Source organism: Mastomys coucha, chromosome X, assembly GCF_008632895.1.
Source record: "Mastomys coucha isolate ucsf_1 chromosome X, UCSF_Mcou_1, whole genome shotgun sequence".
Classification (NCBI taxonomy): domain Eukaryota; kingdom Metazoa; phylum Chordata; class Mammalia; order Rodentia; family Muridae; genus Mastomys; species Mastomys coucha.
In genome coordinates this window covers 145,264,376-145,278,359 of record NC_045030.1, presented here as the reverse complement: position 1 = coordinate 145,278,359, position 13,984 = coordinate 145,264,376, and the positions used below count along the sequence as shown (strand labels likewise).

The 13,984-nt window shown below is 47.8% G+C and overlaps 2 protein-coding genes and 1 long non-coding RNA gene across 6 annotated transcripts in view; 2 read left to right on the top strand and 1 right to left on the bottom strand.

Annotated features, from left to right (window-relative positions):
* The window catches only part of Gpr173 (G protein-coupled receptor 173), a 23,141-nt gene extending 16,363 nt beyond the window's left edge, over positions 1 to 6,778 (top strand). For 2 of the 3 annotated variants that reach the window (XM_031369555.1, XM_031369537.1), the window contains one exon: positions 2,753 to 6,778. In XM_031369555.1, the coding sequence (XP_031225415.1) occupies positions 2,850 to 3,971 (1,122 nt within the window). In that variant the 5' untranslated portion in view covers positions 2,753 to 2,849 and the 3' untranslated portion in view covers positions 3,972 to 6,778. Of the gene's footprint in view, positions 1 to 2,617 lie in introns of all 3 variants that reach the window. The other variant, XM_031369547.1, reaches the window with a different exon arrangement.
* LOC116089913 overlaps positions 1 to 7,874 on the bottom strand; it is a 15,139-nt gene extending 7,265 nt beyond the window's left edge. For both annotated transcript variants that reach the window (XR_004118502.1, XR_004118503.1), the window contains exon 1: positions 7,662 to 7,874. This is a non-coding gene — a long non-coding RNA (uncharacterized LOC116089913). The remainder of the gene's footprint in view (positions 1 to 7,661) is intronic.
* Tspyl2 (TSPY like 2) lies at positions 7,837 to 13,566 on the top strand. Its single transcript, XM_031369524.1, has 7 exons — positions 7,837 to 8,850; positions 9,975 to 10,052; positions 10,160 to 10,271; positions 10,353 to 10,498; positions 10,630 to 10,724; positions 10,983 to 11,662; positions 12,848 to 13,566. The coding sequence occupies exons 1-7, from the start codon at positions 8,059 to 8,061 to the stop codon at positions 12,994 to 12,996; spliced, it is 2,052 nt and encodes a 683-aa protein (XP_031225384.1). The 5' UTR covers positions 7,837 to 8,058; the 3' UTR covers positions 12,997 to 13,566.
* Positions 13,567 to 13,984: the final 418 nt, after the last annotated feature.

Genomic DNA, 13,984 nt, shown 5'->3' with positions numbered 1-13,984 from the left:
CTGGAAGGGGTGAAAGGCATCAGGTCTTGAGGTACTGAAAGAGACCTATCTTTATTTTTTTCCAACTCCTGCCCTAACACCTTCTCTTTTAAGTAGGCCATTGGCTATGAGATTAATTGGTACTATCAAAAAAAAATTCCTGCTTTTGGGTGACAGGCCAGATTGTATTGAGCTAGAAACAATGCAAAGGGGACAACTTTACTAGGAGGGAGTTGGCAAGAAGACATCCACTTCAAGGCTTATCTCCCTAGCCTATCCCCCAGTTCATATCCAGCCCTAAACAGTAATCCTGAGCCTCTTCAGTTCCATGTGACCTGGCCTAGTTCCCTTCCCTCTAGGAAATGCTGTCACCTTGTCATGTCCCCACATAGCCTGCCTGCACACAACAGGCACTCTCCTACTCCTAAAGCTGTTCCTTCAGCAAATCCAGGGTGAATACTTTCATGGAGCCCTCTGCACTAATCGTTCAGTCTAGTTCTTTAGCCAATTAACTTGGCAGATGTTTCAGCAGGAACCTACTTTGTGCATGTTACTGAATTTTAGCGGGTAGGGTACCTACCTACCCTGCCCTTGTGGAGCTTCTGTTCTAATGGGATGAGGCAAGTAATAATATAAATTTGAAGAGTAAATGATATAATTAGAAGACAGAGATTCTGGTGAGAAAGGAAAGGGACATGGAGATACTATGACCTCTTACCTGGATTGCTAAAGAAGCCTCACTAATCCCTGTACATCTACCTTTATGGGATATGTCCTGTTTTTCTGGCAACAAGTAGAATCTTATTCAACCCTGAACCAGAATCACATCGTATCTTTGTTCAAAAGCCTCCCAAGTAATTCTGAATCAAAGAACTCACTATGCCCTCTATGCTACATCCTTGCCAACTCTCTGATTGACATCATCACCTAACACTTGCCCCTTGCTCAATATTCCACCCACCACAACTTCCTTGCTCCTTCCCAGTGTTCCATGAATAGCTCCATCTCGGAGCCTTTGTTCTAACTGTTTTTTTCTGCCTGGAGTTCTAGTCTCCCAAACAGCCACAGGACTTACATCCTCAACTGTTTGCTTAAATGATGACTCCTTTGTGAAGCCTTCCCTATCCAGCTCATCAACAACTTCAGTACCTTCCTCACCTCTAGCACTTTAAATCCTCTTTCCCTACTTTACAATTATATCTTAAAATATTGTCATCAGCTGATACACCAACTCCACTTGTCTATTCTTGTTACCTAGAATGCCAATTATACAAGAGTAGGGAATCTTTTTTGTTGTTGTTGTTGTTGTTATTGTTGTTGTTGCTTTTGGTTAGTTGGTTTTGGGGTTTTTGTTTGTTTTGGTTTTGGTTTTTGAGACAGGGTTCTCTGTGTAGCCCTGGATGTCCTAGAATTCGATCTGTAATCCAGGCTGGCTTCGAACTCAGGTATCTACCTGCCTCTGCCTCTGCCTCTGCCTCTGCCTCTGCCTCTGCCTCTGCCTCTGCCTCTGCCTCTGCCTCTGCCTCTGCCTCTGCCTCTGCCTCTGCCTCTGCCTCTGCCTCTGCCTCTGCCGTACTAGAGTAGGAATCTTTTATCTGTCTGATTCACAACTGTATCCCCAGAGTATACAATAGAGCACTGACCTAAAGTAAAGAAATATTTTTTCAATGGACCAACACAAACATACCTACATTTTTATATTCATACATAATCCTAAATTAGCACAAAATAAAGCCAGAGTCTTCATTATAATCCACAGCCCTACAACATTTGGTCTTCTGTGATTTCACTTCCTACCACTGTATCTCTGAAATATACCATTTAACAAGATTAGTCTTCTCATTACTCACAGAGCATACTACACACATTCCTGACTACGAATAAAGATATACTGCTAGGCATGGTGGCATAGAGCTGTAGTCCTCGCGCATGGGAGTCTGAGGTAGGATGATCCCAATTCAAAGCCTGCCTGGGCTGAGAAAAATGTTCATAGCCAACCTGGCCCACTTCACAAGATCCTATTACAAAATTAAGAGTTTTTAAAGTAAATTTTAAAGACGGTTTAAGGATATAGCTCATTGAATGGGGTAGGCTCTTGCCTACCAGGCCTGAGACCCTAAATTCAATCCCCAGTACAGCAAAAAAGAGAGAGAGAAAAGAAGTAAGCAAAGGAGAGAGGAAATGGGAGAGGAAGACAGAAAGACATCTAACGAGTGGCTGCCAATAGTTTAACAAAGCAAAACACGAAATACAATAGAAATGTATGAGCATATTACAATTAGGACAAGTAGTGTATAAAACTTTTAGTTGAGCTCTGTCTGTGTGTATATGTGTGTGACACACATACATAATTGTACTGGATTATGGGTAGAAATAAAAAATGTTTGAATACAACCTTAGGGCTTGTAAGAAGGAATAAGAGTTTCACCAGCATCTACAACCCTACAGACCCACAAGTGGAGGAAGAAAGGAATCTGAGGACATTAGGAGACATAAAGCACTTATACCCAGCAAGGAGGTGGGGCATGCATAGCTGGGGAGTCAATGGGAAGGGCTCATAGACACACTAACCTGCCCTTCTCTGTTTCTTTCTCATGTTTCTCCCTCCTCTCATCCTGATCTACCCCTTCCACTTCAGTGTCGTTTTCTATCCATTTATGTCCTTGTTTCCTTTTTCAAACTCATTTACTACTCTGTCTCTGCATTTTTCTGTCTCCTACCCTCATCTCTCTGTCCCTCTGTCTATATCTCCCTCCATTGTTCCCATTTGCAGGTGTAGCTCAGCAAGAAAACTGATGGAGTCCACCAGGGCCCATCAAATACTGAACTGGCCGATCCCCTAGGGTTGGGGCTAGCCCTTGCCCCTCAGTATGGCCAACACCACCGGAGAACCCGAAGAGGTGAGCGGCGCACTGTCTCTACCATCAGCATCGGCTTATGTGAAGCTGGTGCTGCTGGGACTGATCATGTGTGTAAGCCTGGCAGGCAATGCCATCTTGTCCCTGCTGGTGCTCAAGGAGCGTGCCCTGCACAAGGCTCCTTACTACTTTCTGCTGGACCTGTGCCTAGCCGATGGCATACGCTCTGCCATCTGCTTCCCCTTTGTACTGGCTTCTGTGCGCCATGGCTCTTCATGGACCTTCAGTGCACTCAGCTGTAAGATTGTGGCCTTTATGGCTGTGCTCTTTTGCTTCCATGCGGCCTTCATGCTGTTCTGCATCAGCGTCACCCGCTACATGGCCATCGCCCACCACCGCTTCTATGCCAAGCGCATGACACTCTGGACATGCGCAGCTGTCATCTGCATGGCCTGGACCTTGTCTGTGGCCATGGCTTTCCCACCTGTCTTTGATGTGGGCACCTACAAGTTTATCCGAGAGGAGGACCAGTGCATCTTTGAGCATCGCTACTTCAAAGCAAATGACACCCTGGGCTTTATGCTTATGTTGGCTGTGCTCATGGCAGCCACACATGCTGTCTATGGCAAGCTGCTACTCTTCGAGTATCGTCACCGCAAGATGAAGCCAGTGCAGATGGTGCCAGCCATCAGCCAAAACTGGACATTCCATGGCCCTGGGGCTACTGGCCAGGCTGCTGCCAACTGGATCGCTGGCTTTGGCCGTGGGCCCATGCCACCAACTCTGCTGGGTATCCGGCAGAATGGGCATGCAGCTAGCCGGCGGCTACTGGGCATGGACGAGGTCAAGGGTGAAAAGCAGCTGGGCCGAATGTTCTACGCGATTACACTGCTCTTCCTGCTCCTCTGGTCACCATACATTGTGGCCTGCTACTGGCGAGTGTTTGTGAAAGCCTGTGCTGTGCCCCACCGCTACCTGGCCACTGCTGTTTGGATGAGCTTCGCCCAGGCTGCCGTCAACCCAATCGTCTGCTTCCTGCTTAACAAGGACCTCAAGAAGTGCCTGAGGACTCATGCCCCTTGCTGGGGCACAGGAGGTGCCCCAGCCCCCAGAGAACCCTACTGTGTCATGTGAAGCAAGCCAGTAGGTGATAGGCAGGGGAAAGTCATGATCACCTTACTGGGGCCAGCAGCAGGGGAAGGGTGGGACCCATACAGAAGCCTTCTTTTTTGAGCTTCAGTCCAGGCTCTCGCTCTCAAACCATCCATAACTGAGGCATTATGCCAACACCTCCCTAGGGTTGGAAACGGGGTGAGGAACTGGAAAAGAGGCATTTCTCATTTTGTGGGCCTTGTCCCACAGCCTCCTCCACTTCTACAATCTCCTTTTCCCATGCCCTCCCTGCCTTCCCTTCCCTCTCCCCTCTCCTATCTTTCTAAAGTAATGATTCAGTAAATGAAAACAAACTGAAAATGCAGGGTTTTTAATAATAACAGCTGAGGAAACCGGCTCTCTTGCTTAAATGTCCCCCCTTTTGACATTGTCAAGAAATGGGAAATTTCTCCTGTAAAATAGATTCCCAGAGATTGTATTGCCCCCTGGGCTCCCACTCACCCTCCCCTTCCAAATCCTTTAGCAAGACTTGGATATTTAGGAAATATTGGCTTAAGTCTTCAGACAAGAGGGACCAAATGGGGTGCTGTATTCCTTGGGAGCAAGGATGTTTAAATTGCTATGTTGTGTGCAATGTTGTTTTTGGCTAACCTTGATCTAAAGCCCGGTCTCCAATCCCTCCCTGCCATGTCCAGACTTCACAGGTGTTTCTTGAGGCTGTTTGAGAAGCCAAGTGCATACAAAGAAGGGCCTCCATGATGTGCCCAGGCTAGATGAAGAGCAGAATGGGGGATGGGCTCCTCAACCAGAATATACCAAACTTAGCTACATTCACTCAAGCTTCCTCTTGCTCCCCTAACCTTTCCTCCTAGGAATATATATCCACTTTAGTCCCTACTAGGGATGATGTGGGTATATGCTAACAGGGAAAGTCATCCATGGAAGTATAGGGAGATAGTTGAACTCTCCAGAGTAGCTGAAGTCCAGACCATGGGGTCAGAGCTAAATTCAACCCCACAATTGTCTCTTGAGTTCACACTACTCCCCCTAAAATGAAAATTCTTTGGGGGCCTTGGTAACCAATAGTTATACAAACTTCAAGGCACTGTGGAATTGAGTCCATTCCTGCTTGACCTCTTTTTGTTCCTTCTTAGCCTTATAGTCCTTGAGCTCCTCCTTGGTTGGGCCCCAAGCATCCTTCCCAGAAGTTTTTTTCTCCATCCACTCTTACCTATGCCCAAAGTGGAGCAGACCACACCCAAATTTCAAAGGTGGAAGGTCCCAAGCCTCTTTTCCATGGACAAAGACCACTTTGGGCTTACTTCAAGGCCAGTTCTACAGACTGGTGAGCCAAGTTGGAACTCTCTGCCTAAGTTTGGAGCAGTGATCTCTCCATCCCCTTTCCTTCCTTATAAAGTCCTGCCCTAAACCCCACCTCTACCCCAAGATAGGCCCTGAACTGAGGAAGTCTTGACCCAAAAGCAATGAAGGGGACACTCTAGGCAGAAGAGATATTGATGACCCTGGTTGTGGAGTGGCCCTGGAAAAGCAAGCCAGAGGAGCTGAGAGGCTGGGAATGTGTGTTTGGGGTGGGGCTATTCTCTCAGTTATGATGATAGGAATGCCTTTCTGAGGGCAAAGACCAAGGCGGGAGGGCAAATAGGGTAGACTCAGGAGGGTTTTCCTCCATTTCCTTTTTCTAACTGCCTGGATTCATCATTGGATTTTGTAAATGGAAAAAGTGAAATGAACAATGTTATATTGGATGTTCTCTCTCTCTCTCTCTCTCTCTCTCTCTCTCTCTCTCTCTCTCTCTCTCTCTGTGTGTGTGTGTGTGTGTGTGTGTGTGTGTGTGTGTGTATGTCTGTGTGTCTGTGTCTATGTCTCCTATCTGTGTATGATCACATGGGGAGGTATGATTGAATGAGATAGTATGTGTCTGTGTGGCTTTGTGTGGGTAAGAACCCCTGAGGAAAACTTGCCTGGTACACATATGTGAGCAAATACATATATGTGAAGAAATAGAGTACACACATACACATACACACGATGGAGAGGAGACAAAACTTAGTATGTGCCTGCAGCAGGAAATAGAGTGCTTAGGAGATGGAACCTGAAATTTTTCATGTATATATGTGTCAAGAGAGTCAACTCCCATCTCATAAGGTTGTCTTCCCTTGGCCCAGCTTCTGAGCACCAGGTAAGGAGAGAATACTTTAGAATCCCATCTCTTCCCAATGTCTGGAGATTCAGTCCTCACCCCAAAATTCAAACAAGGTATTTCTTAAATTGAACCACCATGGAAATAGGAACTGGGAATGGAGGAGGGGTCAAACATGAAGGCAATGGGGTTAAGAAATGGCCTCCTGCAATGTAATGGCTTTTAGAGGAACTCCTCAGCCTAAACTGCAAGTCCTTCTTAAGGTTCCACTGTATACAGCTGGGACTAAATTCAGAAGGAAAGATAACATGAAGAAAAAGCCCAAGTCTGGGGATCTACCCAGCTGGCCTACTCCCTAGGCGCTCAATTAATTTACTATTTATTTACTTATTCCTTCAGGTGCACAGAATTGAGCTGACCCTATTCCTCAGTTCTTGGCACACTATATCATCATTGGTCCATGCAAGGTCCTTTTGTTATTTTGCTTTGTCCCCTTCATCACCCATCCCTGATCCCATCCTTCCCAACCCCACATAGGCACCACTCTTCTGTATTTAATGTGTGTCCTTCCAAACCACCGTTCATATGTTTATTTACTTATATGTATCTGTGGAAAATATATGGTATTGATGTGTTTTAATTTACATAAACAGTATTGTACTATAAATCTTGTTCTGTTTCTTTTTTCACTCAACATTCTGCTTTTGCGAAATCCAGCCATGTTGCTATACATGGATCAAATTTATTCTAATAGTCCATCTAAAACATATATCACATCTTATCCATTCTCCTGGTGATGGATTCTGAGGTTCCTTCCTCTGCTGCCATAGCAAGGCTGCAATGGGCAATTATCTCCTCTCCTTAGGAACATCTAATTTAGAAGAAACAAGCACAGAGAGGGGCAGTGATTTGCCTAGAGTCACAGTGGAAGTCACCTGCAATGTGGATTCTAGAACCAGAGCCAAAACTCCACCATCGTGCCTCATCAAAGACCAGCCATCTCTGATCACAAACAAAATAAAATATATTAGGGTACAATTAATAGCAGCATTCATTTAGGAAAAGCTGGGTGGAGGAATAATGTGTAGACAAAGAGAGTCTTAAAGTTCTAGAAAAATCTAGCAAATTAGTTGAATCACCATTTTTTTATGACGCAGAGGAAGTTATTTTTTGCATCTCTGATTGTTTCTGGAGCCATTTTGCAGAGATGGAAAATGCCATGTCAAAACCTGACCACCAAAGCAAAAAGACCTCACATACGTAAATTACTAGCACTTCAAGGCAGCCTGCGACTGAGGGGCTACAGCGCTCATCGCACAAGCATAAACTGGTGGGGGAAGGGACAGATTTTAAAAGTGCGTAGTTGTTGGGGGAGTGAGGCAGGGAGAATGATAGCGAGGCTCTCTGATTTCATTTGAGCACATCTCGTTCCCTGGTGCTTGCGCACTCCCAGCCACCCTCCCCCCGGTCTAGTCTTGTGGTCTTAGAATCACTGGTACTTTTCCCATTGGATAAAACCTTGCAAGAATGAGGGTGAGGGGGGTTCTTACCCTAGCTTTCCTCACAGCCAATCGCCCCGCAGTTTTCCTCTCATCACTGAGGGGCAGTCAGCCTGATGATTGGTGGGTGCGAAGGGAGCCAATTAGAAAATGGTGATGTGTAGTGTTGGCAAGCGGATTGCTTGAGAGAAGGCAGGGGCTGAGGGAACGCTACCGCCAGCTCCAAGGCCTTCAGCCAATGGTGGGCAGAAGAGACGCCATGCCAGGGAGTGGGCGGGGCCTCGGCGACTGGCGCTGTGGGAGTAGGGCAGGCGCTGTGGGAGGGGACGTCAGAGCGAGGTGGTGAGCAGAACTGGTCGCGTGAGGTGTGGCGGCTCCGCTTCAAGTGTGACTGGTGGCTACGGCCTTGTCTGAGAGCCGAAGAGCCAGTGCTTTGAGTGCGGTCACCATGGACCGCCCGGATGAGGGGCCTCCGGCCAAGAGCCCCCGCCTGAGCAGCTCGGAACCCCGTCAGCGCGACCTGCCGCCCCCGCCACCCCCACCGCTCCAGCGACTGCCCCTGCCTCCACCCCAGCAGCGTCCAAGACCCCAGGAAGAAACCGAGGCTGCACAGGTGCTGGCTGACATGAGGGGGGTGGGCCCCACGCTGCCCCCACCACTGCCCTATGTCATTCTCGAGGAAGGGGGGATCCGCGCGTATTTCACCCTGAGTGCTGAGAGTCCCGGATGGGATCACGCGATGGAGTCAGGGTTCGGGGAGGCCCCTTCCACAGGGATCATGGAAACGCTCCCGTCTTCAGAAATCTCTGGGGGAAGCGTGGCAATTGACTTTCAGGTTGCAGAGCCCAGCAGTCTTGGAGAGAAGGCCCTAGAAACCTGTAGCTTAGGAGGGTGGGGGCCCCAGATGTTAGTTGGTCCGAAGAGGAAGGAGGAGGCTATCATAATAGTGGAAGATGAGGATGAGGATGAAAGGGAAAGTGTGAGGAGGCGGCAGCGGCAGCGTCGGAGGAGGAGGAGGAGGAAGCAGAGGAAGGCGAAGGAGAGCCGAGAGAGGAGTGCCCAGAGGATGGAGAGCATACTGCAGGCCCTGGAGAGCATTCAAATGGACCTGGAGGCGGTGAACATCAAGGCAGGCAAGGCCTTCTTGCGTCTCAAACGCAAATTCATCCAGATGCGAAGGCCCTTTTTGGAGCGCAGAGACCTCATCATCCAGCATATCCCAGGCTTCTGGGTCAAAGCAGTATCCTTCTCATCAGTATGCATGGGCCAGAAGCCCATGACTGAAGGGGAGAGGTGTAAAAGAGAAACGAGGGGTGTGGGGGAGGGTCAGAGATGGGAATGATGAATCCCCATTAGAAGATTCTAGAAAGAGTGGAGGAGGGATGGCGAGAGGGCAAAATTGCATCTAAAACTAGACTGCAGAAGGGAAAAGCGTAGCATCGTAATGTTTAAAAAGAAAATGGATCCCAGACAGTAAAAGAGGGAGGAGTAACAGAGAAGGGACACAGCCCATAAACATAACAGCAGATAGAGAAAGGAGGAGAGGAGGGGGAATACAGGTGATGAACTGACTAAGGGGGGGGGCACATAAGCTCTTCAGGAAGTGTGTTCAAACCACGCAAGGCTCCGTAAGCCTGGGTCTCTGCTTAGATACCTAGAAATCTCAAATCTGTCTACTGTGCTCTCCATTAGAGGGGAGAGGATAGAAATGGGATGGAACCCTGAAGAATCAGGAGAAAGACCACTTGGTTGTGGAGCTCAGTGGTTAAATGAAGGAAAAGGGAGAACAGGAAGAATCCAATCTACTATTGGTGACTGTTGAGCTCATCCCCAGGGAAACATGTATGTAACATTTGAAATGCACAGGTTTAACATTTTAGTAGAATTTATATAGATGATAAAAAGTGTCACATGATCACAGGCTCTCAGCAGTCAGGCACAGGGATAACTTCCATATCTAGACATGAGGCAACTGAGCCTAAGCACACAGACCTCTAGAGGCATTCATACATCATGTGGACACTGATCATCAACACCTATACATGTAGCATTTAAATACAGGCCCTCAGTAACCAAATGCATCATTACTTAGACTTGGGCTTTCAGCTCCCAGACACACAGTATTTTGTAAACATAAGCACAAGAATCACATGGACATGGTCAGAGACCCTTAGCACCTAGACATACAGCAAATATGAACCATGGCAAGGCTCCCTAACACTGAGGTTTAATATTGCATAAGCACTCACCTCCTCCACAGACGTCACTCAAACACAAAAGGATCCCTCTTGCTTCAGCCTGTTTTGCTCTGCCCTCCTTGGCATTGAACAGTTAATCCTTGACCTAAACTGCTCCACTCATCAGTTCCTCAACCACCCCAAAATTTCAATTTTGATCAACCAACGTGATAGAAACATTTTCCGCTACTTGACCAATCTTCAGGTCAGGCCAAAGAAGAAAGCCAAGGAATCTGGTCTTTGGAGGTGAGGGGGTGGGTGGGAAGGGCCCTGGGGGGGGATAGATACCACTATTACCCCCACCCTGAGCAGGTACAGGACCTCAGACACATCTCCATGGGCTACAAAATGAAGCTGTACTTCCAGACAAACCCATACTTTACAAACATGGTGATCGTCAAGGAGTTCCAGCGCAACCGCTCAGGTAAGTGGTAGTCCCAGAATAAACCTGGGGCCCCTATATTATCATTTCCCCTTCCTTCTGTATCTCTTCCTCTTCTTTTAGGCCGGTTGGTGTCTCATTCTACCCCAATTCGTTGGCACCGGGGCCAGGAACCCCAGGCCTATAATCGCAGGAGCCATGACACCAGAGAAAGCTTCTTCAACTGGTTTTCCAATCATAGCCTCCCAGAAGCTGACAGAATTGCTGAGGTGAGGCTCCTCCTGGCATTGCCAAGGAAAGCCTTATGAGACTTGCCCATGGGTGCCTAAGAAATTGTGAGTGGGTTCTAGGACTTATACTCATGGCCCTTTTCGCTCTCCCCCTCCCCACCCCTCAACAGATCATCAAGAACGACCTGTGGGTTAACCCAGTACGTTACTACATGAGACGAGGTGGCTACAGAACAAGGAGAAAGAGGCAACATGGAAAGGAAAGGTGATGAGAGAAATGGTGCCTGAGAGGTTTGTGGGGGGTTGTTTTTAAATAGGGCAGAGACTAAGCTAGTGTCACACAGGATTTATAGAGGCATAAGGGACCAATGAGGTAATACAATGAATACATTGTTTACAAATGAGCAGTGATCCCCAGAAGTGGCAATGGAACTTTCTCCCATTCTTAGAAATCCTAGTACCCTACTGCCTTCCCAGTTACTCCTATTAACCTTATACTAAGTTCTAAACTTGCCCCCGGTAGAGCCAAGAATCAATATGAAATGGTGATTATGGAAGATCCTCATGACCATTATGCCATTGAAGACATTCTCAGTGAAATCTCAGAAACTGATGAGATCACTGACAATGAGACCATTCACGACATCAAGATCTCTGACTTCATGGAGACCACTGACTACTTTGAGACTACTGATAATGAGGTAACCGATGCCAATGAGAACCTGTGCGACAGTGAGAATCCTGACCACAGTGAGGGCTACAACACCAAGATCACTGACAACAAAGGGAGCGTTGCCACAAATCCAGATGACAACAGTGACAACCCAGAGGAAAAGAATACCTATGACAGTGAGGATTCCAACAGCGAGAAAGCTGATGGTGACAACAAAACCGTAGAAGGTGGCAACCAGCAGGTTACTAATATCCAAGACAGCAGTGATAGTGACAATGGAGATGAGGGCAGTGATGATGAAGATGATGATGGTAATGAGGGGGATAATGAGGGCAGTGATGATGATGACAATGAGAGTGACAATGAGGGCAGTGATGATGATGACAGGGACATTAGATACTATAAGAATGGCACCGAAGTCTTTGACAAGGCTCTGGATAACCGCACCAACCAGGATGACTATGAGGAGGAGGTAGAACTCATCTCTGAAGACTCAGTTGAGGAAGAAGAGGAAGAGACCAGTGAGGAAGGTGAGATATAGGTCCCTCCCCCTTCCTTTCTCTTCTGAGAACACGCAGGTTTCTTTGGGCAACTAGTGGTGAGGTAAACAATGTGTGTTCTCTCCATCCAGAGAACAGAGCAGTTAATTTTACCTCAAGGAGTGGGAAAGGAGAGGGAGAGCTAGGGAAAGGAGGTACCATTAATGGTGAGCCTTCTCCACGGCATGGATTATCGACAAGGCTTCCAAGGTTATTAGAGGATCCTTCACTCATTCTGAAAGCTGCTTCTCTCGGAAGAGTTTGTTGATCAAATGTGTTAGGCAAATAATGCATAAATATCCTCTATACATTCTAAGAATCCTGCCTTTAAAACCCCTATTTCACTTTGCAGAGCTCCACATTTCCCAGACCTCTTGACCACAAAACATGTTCTTTGTCCAATACTGTACATATACATTTGGGAAACTGCTTAGGAAAGACTGCACATGGAAGGCTGAGGGATAATGCAATATTTAAATTGACTCCCAGGTTTAGTTCTGACTTAGGAGACTGGGAAAAGAACTTATTTGAACCTGGCTATGGGCAGACAGAGGAGAGGTGAGCCCCAGGAGTAGGTGGCAGAGATAGGAAAACCAGCAAGGCACCAAGGGTGAAAGTGTGCAGCGAGGGAGGAGCCACAGACACATATTTTGGGGTAGGCTTGGGAAACTAAGGGAATTGTCAGTCCTCTTTGCCTCCCATCTGACACCATCTGTTTTCTCCAAAGATTGGAGGCAGAACTGCCTAGCTCTGGAGTAGAGTGGGGATGGGGAACAAGACTGAAGAAGGCAGACTACAGTCTAGATTTGGGCCACACTAGATGCAAAAATTAACTGTGATAAGTAAAACGCCAAGGCCTCACTCAGAAAGAGAGTGTGGGGAGGAGTGTGGGGGCAGGAGAAAGGGGAACATATCAGTTTTGGCCTGACAAGGATGAATGCCCTCTCCTCTTGCCTTCCTGCCTCCCTTCCTCCCTTCCTCCCTCCCTCCCTCTTGTAACCTTGGGTATGAGCACAATCTCAGTGGCACTTTTTCTCCCATCGCTCCCTCCCTGTCCCAAACAGAGGCACTGGTGACTAGTGGTCTCAGGCCCTCAAAAGCCACAGCTATTTGTTCTGTTCACTTTTCAAGGGGCATCCAACCATCTTCCCCTGTGTCCTCCTCTCTCCTTCACAGCTAGCGAGCTAAGTGAGGACAGCTATGAAGATGAACAAATCTATGGGGAGGAAAGAAGTGAAGTGAACTCAGAAGATTCTGATATCCAGGAAGTGCTGCCGGTCCCAAAAGCTTGGGCCAGCCTGGGGAAGAAAGGGAAAATCGGATAAACATCTTGCCCTTTAGGGGCTCTCTCTATATACCCCTATACCCTCTCCCATTTGCCCTCCTCTTCAGCTAGGGCTGTGCGGCCCCATATTGCACTTCTGGGGAGAGACCGACTTATTACACGGGTTTAAAGTTTATTTTTATGGTTTAGTAATTGCAGAGTTCTTATTTGGAGGAGGGACCATCCTCCCCTTCGGCCCTCCTCCACTGCAGGCTTCTGTGTGCTGCTAATCTTATTTATTGTGATGCCTTGGTCAGGGCCCCTCTAGCCCCCCTTCTCGTGAGCTTAGGCCCAAGCCCCTCTCTCCTTGCTGCGTGAACATCCTATCTCTAAGCGAGAAGGGCCGCTGTGACCTTCGTCACAACTGCACTGTGGCCTCAGACTCTGCTACCACCCGCTTCTCTCCAGAGTTTCTCTCCAACCCCTTTCTTCCCTTCGACAGCCCTGACTGCAGCCCGCCTCAGTGTCTTTGCAAGGCAGCTTCGCCTTTGTGGTATTCCTGCTCCCCAGAAGCCCCGCCCCTTCCCCCGTGAACCTTGACGAGCCTAATAAAACTGAGCAAATTCAAAGTGCCTCTTGGAGTCTTTTGTCCGCCTCGTTGCGCCCTCGCAAAGCCAGCAGGAAACGCCCTGGCACCATGGAGGTAGCAAAGGGTTTCACAGGCCTAGTAGAGCTCCGCGAGACTGCAGAGGCAATGCGTCAGACCAATGCGGACCATCCTAGCCAATGAGTGGACGAGGTTGAGGGCGCCCCCCACCCCCTAACGCCCACGCTCCCGGACTTAAGAAACCCAGCTAAGAAGAAAAGAGCTTCCCACGCCTTTCCTTTGGCGCATGCGCAGAGAGATCCTGCGGTCTAAGGCATCTATTTGGTGATTCATCTATTCATTTACAGTGCGTCAAAACATTTTTTTCAGGCCTAGTTCGAGCTGGGTTGGAGTAGCTATTTTTCTTGTTCACATATAGTTTAAAAAAAAAAAGTCACGACAG